Source organism: Pteronotus mesoamericanus, unplaced genomic scaffold (genome assembly GCF_021234165.1).
Source record: "Pteronotus mesoamericanus isolate MK-2021 breed Mesoamerican mustached bat unplaced genomic scaffold, CSHL_Meso_final contig_58, whole genome shotgun sequence".
Classification (NCBI taxonomy): domain Eukaryota; kingdom Metazoa; phylum Chordata; class Mammalia; order Chiroptera; family Mormoopidae; genus Pteronotus; species Pteronotus mesoamericanus.
In genome coordinates, this window is record NW_026555205.1 from 9,802,336 (window position 1) to 9,822,703 (window position 20,368).

The 20,368-nt window shown below is 42.7% G+C and overlaps 1 protein-coding gene across 1 annotated transcript in view; it reads right to left on the bottom strand.

Annotated features, from left to right (window-relative positions):
* FRMPD3 (FERM and PDZ domain containing 3) overlaps window positions 1–8,160 on the bottom strand; it is a 69,380-nt gene extending 61,220 nt beyond the window's left edge. Inside the window, exons 1-3 of the mRNA XM_054580388.1 lie at window positions 8,013–8,160; window positions 4,853–4,955; window positions 719–764 (exon numbers count right to left, since the gene is read on the bottom strand). Coding sequence (XP_054436363.1) covers window positions 719–764; window positions 4,853–4,955; window positions 8,013–8,160 — 297 coding nt within the window. The remainder of the gene's footprint in view (window positions 1–718; window positions 765–4,852; window positions 4,956–8,012) is intronic.
* Window positions 8,161–20,368: the final 12,208 nt, after the last annotated feature.

Below are 20,368 nucleotides of genomic sequence, written 5' to 3' on the forward strand. Positions count from 1 at the left end.
GTTAAAATTACTATGAGGAAATAATCTAGCAATGGACACTGGGCCTTGTGAATCCAGCTCTTAAGGAGAGGAGCTTGGAGATTTTCACTTTTAATAAGTAATCCTGCGAACTATATGATTAGACAAATTTGGGAAACACTGTTCTAGTCTAAACCTTCAATTTATGGATGAAAAAAACAGGTTCATAAAAGGAAACTGACCTTTTAACTGATCATGCAGCCAATTAGCAATTGAACCAGGATACAGCCCAACCTATTTGTTGAACTGTACCTCCCCAGAAACTTTATGTTAAATTCCCCACACACAGTGCTGGGTCTCTACATTGCAGGCCATTTAGTAAATACCCATATGAATGAATGAATAAGATCTGCACCCTCTGCCTGCAAGAACTTTATGGGAGCTAAACACTGGACAGGTAAATTTTGATGGGGCACAGCAAAAAAGAGGTAGAAAATATCTCTGAAACTGTGGAGGTGGGCAGCTTAAGTGGGATAAAGCAGAGGGCATAGAGCACTATAACCCTTTAGAATTCTCAAACCTTGGACATGAGAGTAGACAAGGTGTTAAGAAGGTATGTTTTCAATTTAGTTCTAATTCCTTGGCTTACAAAATGTTTGTCCTAGTCTCTTCTCCCACCTTCTCTCTCATCACTATCACTTTCCAATGTGGAGTCCTCTCATTTCAGGAGGAATGATGGATGGCAAAGAGGCTCACTCACCTGATGAGTGTGCAGAACTGTAAGAACGACGAATTCCTTAGCGCTCCTATAGAGAGAAGAGGGAACAGGAGAGTAGTGTATCATGCACTAGGTATTCATCTAGCACAAGAAGCAACACCAGAATTTCCCCCTGGGCTGCATTCAGGCATATGGGTTAGGACAGAGGACAATCTGAGTATCTGTATGACTGCCTCACCTCCTATCATTTGTGGCAGCTGACATAAACCATCCATATAGGTTTACACAGGCATCTGAAATGGTATTATCATTATCCCTGAGGTTGTCATTTTTCTGGTTTATTTTTTAATATTCCTTCTCATATTCTCTCCATAAAAATCCCCAAACCTTAGGAGCAATTTTATCTGCAGACTAGAAAATTCTCAAGGAAAACTAAAGGCCTGAATTATGAAACTCAAAGGCCACACAATCAGTCACAGGAACCATGTAGTATGATTTTTGGCAATCTGGTATTTAAACAAGAGGGGACACTCAAAGGAAAAACCCAAACGAGGTCATTTGGTCACTATGACTCATACTCAGCAGATTTGTTTTAAGGGAAGGACCAAAAAACGAGAGCCAGGAAGACACAGATGGAAGCCAAGACTCTCCCGATAGCAAATATTCAAAAGAATGAAGAATTTGAAACTCTTCCAACATGAACTATGCCAATGATCAAACAGGTTGTGAGGTATGAACAGTTTCTCCCAGGAATACATAATCCTTTAAAAGAACTAAAAGTACTGGAAAGAATTTGCCTTGAAGGAGTGTCCCCTCTCCTTGCTGGCCTTTTTCGAGTGTTTCTGGGAATAAAGGTATTCAAGAAGGACAGTGAAAATGCCCTTGATTCTGGGTATTCAAGAAAACAAGCCCCCTGCTTAAAGACTGGAACATTATACATATTCAGTGAGGCAAAGTTCTGAGATGAATCAGTGCTAGGGTCTGGGAAGCTCCCAGGAGAAAGAAGGAGTTGTGTTCCAGGGAAAACACCACAGAAAAAACCTGCCTCTTAAAGAGAGCAGGAACATAATTATGTGACATGTCCCCTGCCAACCTCCCCATTTCATGTAGAACAAAGCCAAAGTCCTTATAGTGTCTACAACTCTCCCCCTTTTTTACCCCATTACACACATTGGGTTCTCTCCTGTTCCCCAAACATGTCAGACACGTTCCTGTCTTAGGGCCTTGGCCCTGGCTCCTCTCTCTTTCTCCAACATGCTCACCTCTTTCAAGTTTTTCTTCAAATGTCACCTTCTCAATGAGGCTGACACTGGCCATGCTATTTAAAGTTGTATCCTGTGCTCAGCAGTCCTGATCCTCTTTATTCTGATCCACATTCTAGTCTTCAATAACACTTATCAAATTCTAGTATACTGTACATTGATCATGTTTATTGCTGATAGTGTACTTCATTTCACTAGAATGTAAACTCTAATGCACATGGATTTTGTCTGTCTTATTCACTGCTGTATATTCAGTGCCTTAGGAGAGCGTCGGGTGCATAGTAGACACTCAGCAATAAATATTGAATGAATGAATGAATGATTCACTAGCCCGTAAGGTTATCAAGTGAGCGAACTCCATTTTGATCCCGAAGGAGCTCTGAACTCCCTCACAAAATTGGGCTACTTTGTTCTAGGGTATAAAGATATTCACTGGAAGCAAAGCAAAGACTTCTGACAGGTTGGGTTGAAAGAACCCTAGCATGTCCTTAGTAGGTTGAAAGAACTCACCTCATACTGTTGTGGTGATAGAGAGAGAAAGGTGGAGGGGGGAATACAATGGACAACTAAACTTAGAGAAGAGACAAACTAAAGGTCATTAGGGACCAGACACATTCCAATATATTGATCTGGAAGGGGGACATTTCAAGAAAAGCCTGCTCTAGACTTCAAGAGGGAACATTCCAAATCCCTTCAAAACTAGCAAAAGGGTGCTGTTGCATACTCAGAGCACTAAGTCTACCTTTGAAATGGAGACAGGGGCTTAGGGGCAGCTGGGCTTTGGGAGAACAAGAAAGATGAGTAAGATAAAAACACTCTGAACCAAGAAGGGTTGAAAGAGATGGAGGCAGAGATGGAACAGACTACATAAGACAGAGAAAGAGAGTGAGAGAGCCAGCACGTGGTTCCATTTGTAGGGATATAGCTAAGGTTCCCCAAACTAAGGTTAGCTCATGGAATTTAAAATTTTCACCCTTGCCCCCTCCTTCCCTATCTACAAGTCTATGCAAGAGGATATGTGGGTGGTATGTGTGTGTGCATGTGGTGGGAGTGTGAGGTAGTGGATTGTGTATGATGTATATATGTGTAAGCATGCAGCACAGGTAGATATGAGCATGTGTGTAGTGCACAGTGTATGGTATGTGGTGGCATGTTGTGAGTACATGCAAGGTGTGTGTGGAGTGTATTTTGTATGGTTTGTGGTGGCATAGCATGAATCTGTGGTATGTGTATGGTGTGGGTGTGGGTGCACAGTGTATGTGTGTTGTGTGTGTGGTATAAGGCAGAATGGTAAATGGCGTGGGGAGGGGTATGTGGTGTGCATGGTGTGTGTGTCTGTGTGTGTGAGCATATGAAGTTTGTCTGGAAAAAGTCCAGCTATTGTTAATATAATGATAACAGTTTGCGTGACATCAATATAACCTGCCCGCCAAGGAGAGTGGACTAGAATGTGCGTGTGTGAACGATGATGCCTGCACTGTACTAGTCAGTGAGGGTGGTAGATGCTGTTGAGTGAGCATGTGTACTGTGTGGCCACCACACTCAAAATTACTGAGCAAGCAAAGCAACGAATCTGCATCAAATTTTGTGTTAAGCTTGAACATTCCTCTGTGGAAACTATTTTGATGAATCAGAAGGCCGCAGCTATAGGTGACTGGTGATTGGCAGCTTTATCACAAAGTGGACAACGTGCCCATTCATGTATCATGTCTCCTGAAGAGTTTTTTGGCAAAATATCAAATCACCCAGGTGACTCAGCCCCTCTACAACCCAGATTTGGCACCTTGAGACTTCTGGCTTTACCCAAAACTAAAATCACCTTTGAAAGGGAAGAGATTTCAGACCATTGATGACATTCAATGAAATACAACAGGGCAGCTGATGGTGACTGGGAGAACTGTGTGAGGTCCCACAGTGCCACTTCCAAGAGGACTGAGGTGTCATTGTCCTATGTACAATGTTTCTTGTATCTTCTTCAGTAAACGTCTCCATTTTTCATATTACATGGCTGGATAATTTCTGGACAGATCTCGTATATGTGGTGTGCATGGTGCGTGTAAGTGTGTGCTATGCACAGGGTGTGTGTGTGGCATGTGCTGTGCATGAGGTGTGTGAGTGTTATGTGATGGCATGGTATGTGGTGTGTGTGTGAATGGTTTGTAGTGTGAATGGTGTGTGTGTGTGTACTATGTGGTGGCATGGTGCGTGTACATGTGGTGTGTGTGTGGTATGTGGTGGCATGGAGTGTTTGGTGTGTGTGGTGTGTATGGGGAAAGGAAGGGGAAAAGTCAATTTGATTACTGCCGTGTACAGGTGGCTGTGGACCCTGATATTCCTTTCTCTCCCACGCCTGCCCCCATCTGTGGAGGGCACGAAGGGGTCACGCATACTGTGAGTAAAATCCACAATGGCAGGTTCCCATCCTCAACCCACTGGCCAGGGATTTCGATTTTCTTCTCCTTGTTCTTTTTTTTTTTTTTTTGGAGGGGATGGGTGGAGAGGTGAAAAACAATGTGTTGTTCACACTGTGCTTATCTCAGAGTGTTCTTTTAATGGCATCTTTGGTTCTCATTGGTCACTTGGTTTGTCCCACTGCACAGTAAGTCGAAAACCAAGGGATTTGTATGCGGTGAGTAGTGAGGTAGAAGATGTGAGGTGAACTCTGGCAGGAGGCTGTTCTTTGTGTCCACTCACATCACTGGAGAAACCTAAGCCAGAGTGTGTGAGGGCCCCCAGGGCCCCAGAAGGACTGAACCCTGAAGTCCTGGGTAGACAGAAGCCCTGGCTAGGGTTGCTGTTCCTGGAAGGGCTCCTCTTTCAGTGCCAGGGAGGACCACGGTAGCCCTATGCTACTGGTGGGACAGGGGAAAGGGGAAAGCTCAGCTCCTGCCAAGGTCCAAAAGGCACCTGTTACCTGATGAGTTCTATGAACCTCTCCCTGGGGGCTTCATTCACGTCCTCCTCATTAATAGCCACAATCTGGTCACCAGCCAGGAGTTTGTCCTCAGCAGGGCCTCCTGCAGAGGAGAGGAGAAAGGCATGAGGGCTTGGGGCCACTGCTGGGAAAGCACAGTTATGAGGGAGTCACCAGTGTCTGCGGAAGCTGAAGTGGGTGCTGAAGCCTGCAGGAGATGGTACAGGCTGAGTGGTGCTGGTGATGGGGGTGGTGTTTGAGCTCTGTGCCACTGCTGCCTGTGGCAGATGGAGGACAGGGGACTAAAGAGAGAATGAAGTGGACCTCCTTTGACTGGGAGTGGTGTGGTAGCAAAGGCCTCAGATGAGGTAAATGAGTGCTATCTTGGCTGGGTTCTAAAGAGAAACACAGGCTTCCACTTCACTAGGCTCAGGCTTAAGGAATGGCTTTCAGACTGCTGGAGGTGGTACAGATGATGAGAAGAATCTTCTTACTTGAATATTATTCATACTCGCTGCTCTGAAATATTTAGGCATTCACTTGCTTGGAGACAGGGGGACTGACTAAAAAACCCAAAGGGTTTATTTTCTTTCAACTCTGAGGGATGCTCCTCTCCAATAAATGAGTGGCAAAAGGCACAGACCCTAAATCATGGGGAGTTGGAAACTGCTTTCTCTGATTCCCATTTTTACTGTTGAGGTTAAAGAAGATCTGGTTGAGGGACATTATCTTCTTGGTTGAGGTAAAGGGTGGGGGTAGAGGGGTACAGGCAGTGCTGTCCCTCGTATTTAGCAAAGACATTCTTGGAGAAAAGCTTTTCAGAGATTCAGGGAGAATGAGAAATCAGACCCAGCCTCTCTCAAACCCAAAATAAATGTTTAATGACATGCTCCAATCTCAAACCAGCCTGAACTCTTATTTGTGTCCACTTTAAAGAGCCAGACCCCATCTGCTCCCTCTCACTACAAAGAAGTGTCCTATGCAAATTCCAAAAACATGAACAAAAAATAAGCAACTATGTCACTTGAGCACGTAGCTCAATGGCTCTGGAGCATGGGGCCTGTATTCTGAGGATGGCTGTGCCAGTTCAGCCAGTAGGGTTCACCATTCCAAAGGCAAAGGCCTTCAACCCTCTCAGTCAAGTCTCTTGGCAGGATGGTGACTTAAGGAGCAGAGAGTATGGAGGTGAAGAGTCCACTATTTGCAGCCAGCCAGACCTGGACTCTAATCCCAACCGTCATTCATTAATTGTGTGGCCTTGGATGAGACATATAAACTCTCTGAATCTCTTTCCTCGTCTGTAAAATGGGAAAATACCTAGACATACACATCTTAAGAATGTAGGGAGGATAAATGAGATGATGAATGTATAGCACTTAAAACAGTTGATTGATGTAGGTAAGAATTTGATAAATGTTAGTTATTATATCCTCTGAGGGACAATTTCTTCAACTAACTTCATTCCTTTTATTTACCTCTGCCATAATTGTCAATCTTTTAGTTGGGGGGCACTCTATGTATTCCCTTCCTTTTTCCCTTCCTTCCTTTTAATAGAACAGGTCCAATGGAACTCAACTCTCTGAGGGCAGTGGTAGGTAGCATCCATCTTTTGCTGCTTTCACAGAATGGTTTGTTGGTATGCTTAACCATACTCATTTCTCTATAGGATACTTCTTGTCTTTTCTTATGGTCTCAAATACGGAACCAAGGAAGTCGTCTGCCTATGGGGGCAACCTGAGCCATAAACAGCTCTGTGAATCAGACCAAGTCTACACTGGACTGGGCCTACCAGTCCCATGGTTTTCTGTGGCCCTTTCTTGTGGCTTTCCTTCTCTCCACTCTTCCAACTCTTCCTCCTCGTTACACCACTTGAAGCTTAAGGCTTCCTTTGGCCCTGTGAATTATGTCTCCTTTGAAGTGAAAGAAGAGGCTCCTTGTGGTCTGTTACTAAGTTTTTTTCTGGTTCCTCTTACCCAGGACTAATTTGACTTCTGATTAGAGACTCAGAAACCAAACACCTTTTGCCAAACTGCATGGCTGACTTGGGAGTCTTAGTTCAGTCATGAACTCCTGTACTGAATTGTGTGTTCTTTTTTATGCCCTCTAGTTCAAGAGAGAGCTTACAAAATATTTTTCTTTTCCTTTGAGGATTGCAAAATTTATCAAATTTCCACTAGAAAGGCTTGTACTCTGGCTGCTCCTTTTGACTGGGTGAGAAACTGTTGTAAACATCTAAATCCTCAGGCCCAACAAGTCAGGAATAAAACTGCTTTCTGCCTGTCTTTTCTGTCAGTGCCTAGCAGATTTGGAACAAAACAGTGCTTAGGCCCTTTCCTGTTTCATTCATGATGGCATGTTTCACAGTTCAGGTGGGACTTTTGCTTGTTTCATCTCACATGGCCCCATTTGAGCTCCATTTCCCCAGCATGGTTATCAGTCAGGCTCAGTTACAAATCCTTCCTCTGCTTCTTTCTAGCTGAGTGGCCCTGGACAAGTCATTTCTCTTCCTCTCCGCTTCAGTTTCCATTTATAAAATGACAATGATATTACTTACCTTGCAGGATTTGCTGTGAGGATTAAATGAGATTATGTAAAGCATACAGTAGGTGTTTAATCAATGGTAGCTATTGTTATTGCCACTATAGCATTCAGAGATTTCATTCTCTCCTCTCCCACCTATGGTCTGAATCCTGATTCCAACCTTCAGTGGCTGTCCTAGTTCATGAGTGTGTACTGGTCTCCACAGTTGGATGGTTAGATTCTTGGGGACAGGAAGTGTGTCATGTACTTCCCTACAGCCTTGCTGGGCTTAGAGTAGGCAATTTATAAATACTTGTTGAATTGAAATTTGAATTTTCATCCAAGGCAGTATGGCTCTTCTCTGAAGGTTTCATGTAAATGGGAAGCTTTATTAAGGCCCAGACCCTACTAAACTATCAACTTCAGCCTCTTCCTAGGGTCCCAAGAATCCTCAAAGACTTGTGTCAATGGGTCTTAATAGACCAGCTCCCTCACACAGTGATTGGATGGCAAGTCTTCACCCACTCTTCATGAATTCTTTGGCAATGCAATATACCCAGGAGCTCTTCTCTTTGGAAAGATGTGTGGGTGTTGGAGGATAGGAGCCAGGGCCAGGTTGGGTACCCTGAGGGACACCTACCTGGCCTCACAGATCGCACCACCACAGGCCTCTCACTGCCGGCCACGAAGCCAAAGCCATATATAGGGTCTCGGTGAATGGTCACTTGTCGCAGCGTCTCTGCTGGCAGCTGCTCACATTCCATATCATTTGCACTCTCTTCCTGCATCACATGACTAAGGGAAGGGGAACATGGGAGCAAAACAAGACGCAAAGGCAACTAAACCTCAGAAGCAGCTGGGAGGAATACCAATTAGGGTGCATAGCACCTAGGAGTTTACACACTTAGCTTCTTGCATCCTCCGGAACCAGCAGAGACAAAGACTGCCTCCTATTTCAGGTTGAAGAAAGAGGAGTCTAGGAAGGATAAGTCACTTGTCTCCTGTCTACAGGGCCAAGGTCAACAAAGGATACTGGTACCATGCAGCCTGACATGAGTCAGTCCTTTCCTCAACATATTGGGACTCTAAAAGGAGCCTAAATGGAAGTGTTATTATGAAGGTTAATTGGTACTACCCATTAAATGGGCTACTGCCTCCCTAAGAGATACCAAAACTTTGAGGGAAGGGACTACAAAACAGGAAAGTATGTAGGGAAGGAGTGTGAAGTTGTTTCAGAATGTGGAGCAACTTCATGAAGCCCTTGAGTGATTTTAAACTTTAATATTCCTTAGGTCATATATAACAATAAAATATTTAGACAGCATATATAAACAAATGGGCTAACAGTGAGGACCACTGCCTTACACAATTGTACACAATGTCAACTAATTTCAGTAAATGTAATAACCATAAAATATCTCCTATGGGCAAGGAGGGGAGCTGTGTCCTATGGCTGCCAGCAGACCGGAACTCCAGATGAGCTGGGAGAAGAAATATCACTGCCCCAGTACCTGGGAGAGATTACAGGTGGCTCTTTGATGCCCACAACTCAAGTTACTGAATGTTAGGAATTATACAAGGACTTTATAAAGGTTATACAACAAGGGCCAGGGTGAGGCATACTGCAGGCAAGTATGGCTCTGAGCTAAGTATTAGAATGAAGAGCTCTGATGGGTGAGGGCACTGGGTGACAATGGCAGGGAAGGAGGTAAAGAGGGGGAATGAATGTCCAATGGGTAGGACAGGGTAGGTGGAAGTGGAAGAGAGGGGCCCGAGCTGAGAGACTCAGAGCCTGAGCTTCCTGACTTGGTACCACTCTACCCTCCAGCTTTCTGGCTTAATAAAGGGGTTGAGTTCCCTAATCTCAGTGTGTGTATTCTTGAAAACTAGGATTCCAGGCAGGGTCCTTCTGAACAAGATACAGAGGGCCAGGAGCTAATTAATCAAACTAGTATAAGGTTTGTAAAAGAAGTGGGAGGTTTTCACACTATGAGAATGATTGTTGACTGGCTAAGAATACCAAATTCCTCACTAACAAATGGTTTCAAGGAAGTAGGTCATTTATCAGGACACAAATTCAATAATTAGAGAGAAACTTTAGGACTATTTATGGGGGGGCGGAGAAAGTAATTGTATAAAAGAGAAATTCAAAGTCCTGGGCTTGTTACTCTCATAAAAGAACTCGGGAATGAAGATGGAGTATGGCTGATTTGAATCCACCCACATCAACTCTAGCTGCAGGCAAGCTGTCTTGGGGCCTGTCTGTTATCCCTCAGGGAGCCAGAAGGGGCTGCTGGGATGAGGTCAAACATAAATTCAGAAACTGGCCCGTTCCTTCCCACACCGGTAAGATAAATGGTCACTTTTTAATAGAAAGTCACTCAGATGCTGGAACATGGCTGGCTGGTGTCCTGGATAGGCACCCTCCCAGGATAGGGGTTCAACAAACGTGGCTTCAGGCTGGCACCTCTCTTGTTTCTGCTCCTGGTGGCAGGCAGGAGGTTGGACTTGAAGGGAGCCAGGGAACATCTTCCTGCAGCTGCTGTTTTGCCTCACCCCCCGGGGCTGCTTCTGAAATGAGCCCTTTGCCTCTTGTCATCCAATATTTTTGGCATGAAAAGGGACTCTTCTTGGGATGATACTAGCTCATTTCTGACACAGGCATCAGCCAGAACAGGCTGCAGGATGAGAGCCTGTTAGGCTGTGCAGCCTGTGACACGGCAGGCAAGGACACCGGCAAGGAAGATCCAGACACAAGGAAGCACTCAGTACAGTGTTGAGCTCAGGGCCCTCTGGCCACTGCAGACTCAGTTTGCCACCTTTTTCTTTTATCGAAACTGGGGGACACTTCAGTCTTCATTGGGTCTTTAGGTACCATCAATATTGATAAAAGTAGACACTCCTGGAGCCAGAGAAACCAACAAATTAAGAGCCTTTTGTGACACAAGTGTTCTGCTTTACTGTTTTGATTCATGTTAATCCATCAACAAGTATTTATCGAATGCCTACTCAGACCATCAGAGCTCCAGGGGACACAAGAGAAGTTACGGATGTCAGCCATCAAAGAGCTCCTAGTCTAGTAGGGGGAAAAGAGACAAGTATACACTGAACAAAAGAATTAGAGTGGTGCCCTGGCTGGTGTGGCTCAGTTGGATTGAGTGCTGGCCTCCGAACCAAAGGGTCGCTGGTTCAATTCCCAGTCAGGGCACATGCCTGGGTTGCAGGCCAGGTCCCAAGCAAGGGGCCCATGAGAAGCAACCACACATTGATATTTCTCTTTCTCCCTCCCTTCCCTTCTCTAAAAATATATAAATAAAATCTTAAAAAGAAAGAATTAGAGTGGTAACTGAGAATACTGTACAAAGTCCAGCATTAAGGTCCAAGTTGTATATTCAGAGAAGGGGGTGGAGTAAATGGAGAGGGATCCATGGAACAGGAAAGTATTGTGCTAAAATGATCAGGAAAGAACAGTGATGGGAAGAGAGACAGAAAGCCAAGTTCTATGCATGGGTGGCCCCCATCTTCCGACAGGGGACCCAGCTATTTTTTCACAGCCACGGCAGACATATTTCTAGGTGTGACTGGAACATTCATTCCTGGGTTGCCCCAATTGAGTTGGACAAACTGTCTCTAACTAGGTCCTACCTAGATCCTGCATACAGCCATTTCCTCACACTGCCTAGGCCTTCCCAGGATTCTGTGGTCAGAGAAGAAACACCCTCATTGATAAACCAGAAGACCATTTTAAAATGCAAATACAAATTGTTCCTTCCCTTCAGGGGTTTGCATCTTTCTGTCCCTGCAGCTCAGTTCCTTTGAAATTTGCTGAGTGCCTAGAGACTTGGGAGTGACACTGAAGGCAAAAAATGATGGGTGACAGGAGCTCAGCTATCCATAGGTCACATGACTTCTCTCCTGGGAGAAATAAGCAGTTGGACTCTGAAAGATATTTGGCTTCTGGTCCCTTCAAACAGGGCAGCCCCCCAAAAAATCATGAAGCAGCCAAAACTTACGGTACCCCCGCCCCACCCAGCACTGTTTCTAGGCCATGCTATTTTCTTCTCATTTGTCCCAAGCACACAATGCCTTCACTCTGTCCCCTTACTACCTAAGGCCCTAAGAGGTATCCCCTCACCCTGTGCCAGGCTTACCCTCTAGTCAGTGACCCTGGTAAAGACCTAGTCTTTTTCTTCTGCCTAATGATAACAACACTTTATAGTCATGTAGTTCTTTTCATTTTTTTACCCATTACCTCATCTGAGAAAAGGTGCTTTCACATCCATTATTTCCTTTCAGTCTCTAACTGTCCTGACAAATAGGCTAGGCCACTACTCCTCCTCCATCCCAGCCCCCAAAGAAGGTAAATAAGAAGTGACCCAGGGAGGTGAACCACATTAGCAGCCCAGCCGGAGTCAAATATTTCAGACAGGACCCACAATACTGGCACACCCACCTACACCCACCCAGGGGCCTGAACCATCTGGCTACTGAGTCTCCATTACAGGGCTGGCCAAACCATATGGCCATCAGCATTCCTGTCCTGGTCGGTTCTGGATGGCCAGCCCACATTAACCTGCCTCTGATCTCGTTCAGTCAGAATTGTTGGGAGAATAAAATGAATCATGGCTACAGAAGTTCTTTGCAAGGTTAAATGTATCATGCAGTTGTAGACATGGCAATATTATCATTAGCATTATTCAGGGTGGCCAGAGGAGCAGAGAAAGAGAGCTAAAGATAAACTTCATCTACTTACACAATGCAGGCCCTTCCCCCATCAACTCTGCCTTTAACAGGCCGCTCCACAATGCACTCTGTCCCCTTGTTTTCCATGCAGCTCTTTCCCTGACCCAACCTGGCTCCCTATGGACGCCCTGACTGTAGTTCCTCTGTGGGCTAAATCAACCCCTTCCCCAAACTGTCCTAAGAGGGACTGGTTGCTAGAGATCACCCTGACAACTGTTGCTAGGCAAAATATGGCTAAAGGACAAGTGAACTGAGAAGACGGATTGGTTCTGAGCTGATGCTCTCTCCTTTGTACTTTTGGGCAGGAGAATAGAGGTAACAGCTTAGACTCCCAGGCATCAGCATTAGTTTTTAGCTCCTTTTTCTTTACATTTGGTTGGCTCTTTGGGGAGTCTTGTCACTTCTCTCACAACTGGCAAGATTTGGAGCCTTGTGGGGGCCAATTAGCCCTTTGATTTAAATCACAGGAGCCTGACTCTTCTGGAAGCTCCAGGGATCCAGCATGGCAGCTAGAACCCCAGGAGATGCCATCTCCTCCTGGTGGAATGGATGGGAGCCTCATCCCTGGAGCTCTGAAATAGTTGCTCTGTGAACCCTCTTGTAAGGAGCTTAAACACAACTCCTTCTTCCTATAAAGAAGACCTCACTTTGACTAGCTGCTCCTTACTCCAGCAGTGCTGCTCAAACTTGAGTGTGCATGTGAATCACCTAGGGATATTACTGGACTGATTCTGATGCCATAGGTCTGAAGTATGGTCTGAGATTTTAACAAATTCCAAGGTTCCCATACTGCTGGTCCACAGACCATGCTTTGAGAAGCAAGGATCTAAAAGAACATCATTTTCAGACAATGGGAAGGCCACAACCAGGTAGGAGAACAGTGGTGCTTTTATTAAGGTTGGGTTATGGCACTGAAGGTCTCATTAACACACAAATGTTATCTTGGAGAAAGGACATGCAAATTCATACAGAGGACTCACTGGCTGAATCAGATTTACCCCAGGAGAGAATACAAAAGCCACTAAATGGATATGAAATAAGACAGGTAGAATTGATAAATGAATTCAGCAAAGGAGCAGGATACAAAATTAATATCCAGAAATCAGTTGCATCTTTATATACCATTAATGAACTAACAGAAAGGGAAATTAAGAAAACAATGCCATTCACAATTGCTTCAAAAAGAATAAAACACCTAAGAATAAATCTAACCAAGGATATAAAAGACCTGTACTCATAAAATTATAAGACACTGAAGAGAGAAATTGAAGAAGATACAAATAAGTGGGAACAAATACCATGTTGATGGATAGGAAGAATTAACATCTTTAAAATGTTCATACTATCCAAGGCAATCTATAGATTCAACGCAACTCCTATCAAGATTCCAATGACATATTTCACAGAACTAGAACAAATATTTCAATAATTTATATGGAACCACAAAAGGCCCATATAGCAGCAGTGATCCTGAGAGAGAAGAACAAAGTGGGAGGAATCACACTATCTAATATCAAGGTATACTATAAGGCCATAATAATCAAAACAGCATGGTACTAGCATAAAAAACAGACACATAGAACAATGAATAGAATAGAGAGCCCAGAAGAAAACCCACACCTTTATAGTCAATATTTGACAGAGGAAGGAAGCACATACAATAGGCTAAAGATAGTTTATTCAATAAATGGTGTTCGGAAAACTGGACAGTTATGTCCAAAAAAAATGAACTAGACCATCTCCTTACACCACACACATGAATAAATTCAAAATGGATTAAAGACTTATGTATTAGACCTAAAATCATAGAAATCCCAGAAGAAAACATAGACAGTAAAATCTCAGACATTGCTTGTAACAATATTTTTACTGATATATCTCCTAAGGCAATGAAAACAAAAGAAAAAAATAAAGAAATGGGACTACATAAAACTAAAAAGTTTTACACAACAAAGAAAACCATTAAGAAAATAAAAAGTCAACCGATGGAATGGGAAAACATATTCACTGATACATCTGATAAGGGGTTAATATCCAAAATTTATAAAGCACTTACAAAAATTAACACCAAAACCCCCCAAAACAATCCAATTAAAAAATGGGAAAAGGACCTGAATAGACACTTCTCCAAAGACTACATACAGATGGTCGATAGACATATGAAAAGATGCTCAATGTCACTAATCATCAGAGAAATGCAAATTAAAACAACCATGAGATGTCACCTCACACCTGTCAGAATGACTATCATCAATAAATCAACAATCAACAAGTGCTGGCGAGAATGTGGAGAAAGGGGAACCCTGGTGCACTGTTGATGGGAATGCAGACTTGTGTAACCACTGTGGAAAGCAGTATAGAGATACCTCAAAAAATTAAAAATGTATCTGCCTTTTGACCCAGCAATCCTACTTCTGGGAATTTATGTGAAGAAACCCAAAACACTAATTTGAAAGAACATAAGCACCCGTCTGTTCATCGAAGCATTTACAATAGCCAACATATGGAAGCAACCCAAGGGCCCATCGATAAATTAGTGGATAAAACAACTATGGGACATTTACACAATAGAATACGACTTGGCTGTAAGAAAGAACAAATTTTACCCTTTGTGACAGTATGGATAGACCTGGAGAACATTATACTAAGTGAAATAAGCCAGTCAGAGAAAGACAATTACCACATGATATCACTCATATGTGGAATCTAATGAACAAACTGAATTAATAAGAAAATGGGGACAGATTCATAGATAGAAAGCAGGATGGCCATTATGGGGGGGAGTTCGGGGGTAGAGCAATGAAGCAAAAAGACTCATGGACATGGACAATGGTGTGGTGATTGTGGGGTGTGAGGGGGTAAGAAGGGGCTAAATGGTAATGGAAAAAATACAATAATTTTTTTTAAATGAAACAAGACAGGTAAGTTTGCATTAGGGGAAAGGCTAGAAAGATCTGGACAATGGGATGCTATTTAGCCCTACTGAAAAGTTTGATCAGCAAGACAAACTGAGGACTCACCACATCTGGGAGTAAGTCAAGGAAGATGCTGAAAAAGAGGACAGTGCAGAAAACAATAGTTGCCTTTTCTTGAGGATTCACTGTGCACTAGGTACTGTCCACATATTGCCTCACTCCAGCCTCACAACAACCCATGAGTAGATGCTACTACTGTCATCTTATAGATAAGAAAACAGAGATTTTGGGGAGGTATTAAGTAATTTTATCCAGGACACACATGTGTATACACTGTGGTGGAACCACCATGTTAACCCGGATTTGACTACCTCCAGAGCCAATTTTCCTACATGATTTTTGCCAACAAGTGTGGACTGAGCAGTTGTCTAGCAGGGGATGAGTAGGCTCATTGGGAGGGTTCAGCAGACTGCTGCTTTGCAAGTGAACTGAGGGCCACCCCAGTTATGTCTGTCAGAGCAGCCTCCCTGAGTCACCACACAAGAGGGCATATATCGGAGATGCCAGTCCCAGAAAAGACTTTCCACATGCCTCTAAGTCCACTCTCCCATATGGGAGATTCATCTCATGAGGCCTCAAATGCCTGTTAACTTCAGTCACCATTGCAAACAAGTCTACTCATTTCTGGTCATCCCTTAGAGCCCAGACTTTCACCTCCACAGTAGTGTGTTCATGCTCTAATGCCACCCTTCTCTTCCCTTCAAACCCTTCCACTGTGCCCTCTGGAACCCTAGGTCAACACCAAACTTCCCGATATCCCTAATTTATTCTCTAAAAGTGCTCTTCACTTTCCTTCCCAATTTGCACAGATTTATTCCATGAAGACATAACTTCTCCAACAGACCTCTGAAGTGCAAGCTATTTTGTTTTGTATTGTTTATTTCTCTCTCAAATCTCAAGACCTTCAGGACCTGTAGGCAGGGCAGGTATATTTCTTGTTTGCCACACCTCCCTCTTCCAGGCCATTTATTGCTCCTTTTGTTCTGCAAATATCCCACTCCTTCGAGAAACATCCCTGCCACACATCTCTGTGATTCTGGGTTTCCCCCTCCTTGTTGTTATCTACAACTTCTTGGGTAGTCCCTACATTGACTGAGAACTTTAATTCCTAGCCACATGTGATCTCCTATACTCCAACTCTTTTTATTTTATTGTAGTAAAATATTCATAACATAAAATTTACCATTTTAACCAGTTATAAGTATACAGTCCAGTAGCATTAAGTACATTCACATTGTTGTGCAACCACCAGAAATGTTCCATCATCTCCAACTGAAAGTCTGTATCCATTAAACACTAACTCCCTAACCCCCTCTCTACCCAGTCCCTGGCAATCACCATTCTATTTTTTGTCTCTATGAATTTGACTATTCTAAGAACCTTGTATAAGTGAATCATACAATATCTGTCTTTTCTGGTTGGCTTATTTTATTTATTGTAATGTTATCAAGGTTCATCCATGTTGTAGCATGTGTCAGAATTCCCTTTTTATACTTGAATAATATTCCATTGTACATATGTACAACATTATATTCATCTGTCAATGGACACTTGGGTTGTTTCTACCTTTTGGCTCTTGTGACTAATGTTGCTGTGAACATGGATGTACAAATATCTGTTTGAGTCCCTGCTTTCACTTCTTTTGGATACATACCCAGAAGTGGAATTGCTGGATGATATGGTATTTCTATATTTAATTTTTTGAGGAATCACTACATGGTTTTCTACGGTAGTGCACCATTTTACATTCTTAACCACAATACACAAGTGTTCCAATTTCTCTGTACCTTGCCAACACTTGTTATTGTTTTCTATTTTTTCTTCTTTTTAAAATTATGTTTTATTTCTTTTTAAATATATTTTAGTTATGCTATTACAGTTGTCCCAATTTTATCCCCTTTTCCCTGCTCCACCTGGTACCCCCATTCCTTCTGGCAATCCCCCCCATTAGTTCATGTCAATGGATCATGCATATACTGCACTTTGCTGTGTATAATGCACACCCATGTTTTTGTGCATATAATACACAGGATTATTATAACCATGGTATGTGATCATTATTCCCATGCATAATTAGCATCCTTTTTTTTCTCTAAAAAATTTGGGCAAAAAATGTGCATTATTCACAACAAAATACATTAAGTTCTTTGGCTACTCCATTTCCTATACTGTTCTTAACATCCCACTGTCTATTTTGTATTTGTCAATCTGTTCTCCTTCTTCTTCTTCTCCTTCATAGTGTGGAGCCTTTATTTTATTTTATTTTTTAAGATTTTATTTATTCATTTTTAGACAGAGAGGAAAGGAGGGAGGAAGAGAGGGAGAGAAGCATCAATGTGTGGTGGCCTCTCACGCGCCCCCAACTGGGGGCCTGGCATGAAACCCAGGCATGTGCCCTGACTGGGAATCAAACTGGTGACCCTTTAGTTCTCAGGCTGGCACTCAATCCACCTAGCCATACCAGCCAGGGCTCAATCTATACTTCTTAATCCCTTATCCTTTACCCTGATTCTCCTCTTTCCCCCAAACAACTGACAACCCTCCAAATGATCTCCATATCTCTGATTCTGTTTCCAGTCTGCTTGTTTGATTAGTTTGTTTTTTAGATTCAATTGTTGATAGATGTGAATTTATTACCATTTTAATGTTCGTAGTTTTGATATTCTCCTTTTTCTCAAATAAGTCCCTTTAATATTTCATACAATAAAGACTTGGTGATGATGAACTCCTTATAGTTTACCTTGTTTGGGAAGCACTTCATCTGTCCTTTGATTCTAAATGACAGCTTGACTGGATAGAGTAATCTATGTTGTAGGTCTTTGCTTTTCATCACTTTGAATACTTCTTGCCAATACCTTCAAGCTTGCAAAGCTGAGAAATCAGCTGACAGTCTTATGGGAACTCCTTTGTAGGTAACTATCTGCTTTTCTTTTGCTGCTTTTAAGATTCTCTCTTTATCTTTAACCTTTGGCATTTTAATTATAATGTGCCTTGCTGTGGTCCTTTTGTGTCCATCTTGTTTGGGACTCTGTGCTTCCTGGACTTCTATGTCTATTGCCTTCACCAAGTTAGGGAACTTTTCTGTCATTATTTTTTCAAATAAATTTTCAATTTCTTGCTTTCTCTTCTCCTTCTGGCACTCTTATGATTCAATTGTTTGTAAATTTGAAGTTGTCCCAGAGGCTCCTTAGCCTATCCTAGTTTTTTTGGGGGGAGGGGGATTCATTTTTCTTCTCACCATTCTGATTTTTTTTCTTATGTTCCAAATCATTGATTTGATTCCTGGATTTATCTCTTCCACTGTTGATTTCCTGTAAATTTTTATTTCACTTAGTGCAACCTTCATTTCTGCCTGGGTCTTTTTTATGTTGTCGAAGAACCCAGTAAGTTCCCTGAGCACCCTAAAATCAGTGTTTTGAACTCTGCATTTGATAGATGGTTTATCGCCATTTTGTTTAGTTCTTTCTCTGGATTTTTGTTCTGTTCTTTCATTTGAGCCATATTTCTTTGTCTCCTCATTTTGGCAGACTCCATGAGTTTGTTTCTTTGTATTAGGTAGGGCTACTTTGATTCCCTGATTTAGTAGTGTGGCCTATTGTAGAAAAGCATACTGGTAAGTTGGATGAGGTGGAGCTTTAAGTAATCACCAGCACAGGGCAACCCATGTGAACCAGGTTGATTGAGTCCCTGATATGGTGTCACTGCTCTGTGGCTTGGTGTGGAGGAGGACTTAGAGGACAATGCCATTGTCTGGCCTCTGGAGTTTTGTCCGAGACGAAGCTGTCCCTGAGCACTCGCCCTGATGCCAGACACTCCAATTTCTCCCCATATGCCACTGGTGTCCTTCCAGCTGCTGCCCCAGTGCTGGAGCCTAGAGGGAGTGAGTCTGTGTAAGTCCTAAGTCTGTTGAGGGCCCTTTCAGCAGGAGATGGTTGAGAATCCTGCAGTTTCTTCTGCTGCACCAAACTCACTGGTTTTTACAGCCAGAAGTTATGGGGACTTATCTTCCTGGCACTGGGACCTTGGGCTGGGTGATCTGGTATGGGGTTGGTATCCCTCACTACTGAGATATCCCTCCTGATTTTTATCCACCACACATGAGAGTGAGGCTACCCTTCCATATCTCTGTGTCTCCAAGTCTTTGCCCTTCCTATCCACCTGGATGAATGCGACTTCCTTAATTCCTTAGTTGTTGGTCTTCCATACAGCTCAATTTTCTGATGATTCTGGGTGATAGCAGTTTTATAGTTTAGTTGTAATTTTTGCTGTGGTTGTGTGAGGAGGCGAGCTGTGTTTACCTATGCCTCCATCTTGCCTGGAAGTCTATATTTTATTGTTTATGCTATTACAGTTGTCCCAATTTTTTCTTTTGCCCCCCTAAAACCAGCTCCTCCACTCCCTTAGTCAATTCCCACAACATTGTCTATGTCCATGGGTCATGCATATATGTTCTTTGGCTACTATATTTCCTATGCTTTACATCCCTATGACTATTCTGTAACTATTCATTCATACTTCTTAATCTCATTACCTTTTTCACCCATCTACCTGACCCCATTCCCCCCTTATAACCATCAAAGAGTTCTCTGTATCTATTATTCTGTTTTTGTTTGCTTGCTTATTCTTTCTTTAGATTCAATTGTAGATAGGTATGTATCTATTGTCATTTGATTGTTCATATTTTTGATCTTCTTCTTCTTAAAGAAGACCCTTTAACAGTACATATAATACTGGTTCGGTAGTAATGAACTCCTTTAGCTTTTTCTTATCAGGGAAACTCTGTCTCCCCTTTGATTCTAAATGATAGCTTTGCTGGACAGAGTAATCTTGGTTGTAGATCCTTATTTTCATCACTTTGAATACTTTTTGATAAGCCCTTCTAGCCTGCAAAGTTTCTTTTGAGAAAGGAGCTGACAGTCTTATGGGTGCTCCCTTGTAGGTAACTAACTGCTCTTCTCTTGCTGTTTTTAAGATTCTCTCTTCATCTTTAATTTTTGGCATTTTAATTATGATGTGTCTTGGTGTGGGCCCATTTGGGTTCATCTTGTTTGGGACTCTCTGTGCTTCCTGTGTTTGTATGTCCATTTACTTCACCAAGTTAGGGAAGATTCCTGTCACTATTTTTTCAAATAGTTTTCCAATTTCTTGCTCACTGTCTTCTCCTTCTGGCACCCCCATGACGTGAATGTTGGTACACCTGAAGTTGTCTCAGAGGCTCCTTACATTATCTTCATTTTTTTAAAATTATTTTTTTCCTTCTTGCTGTTCTGATTGATTG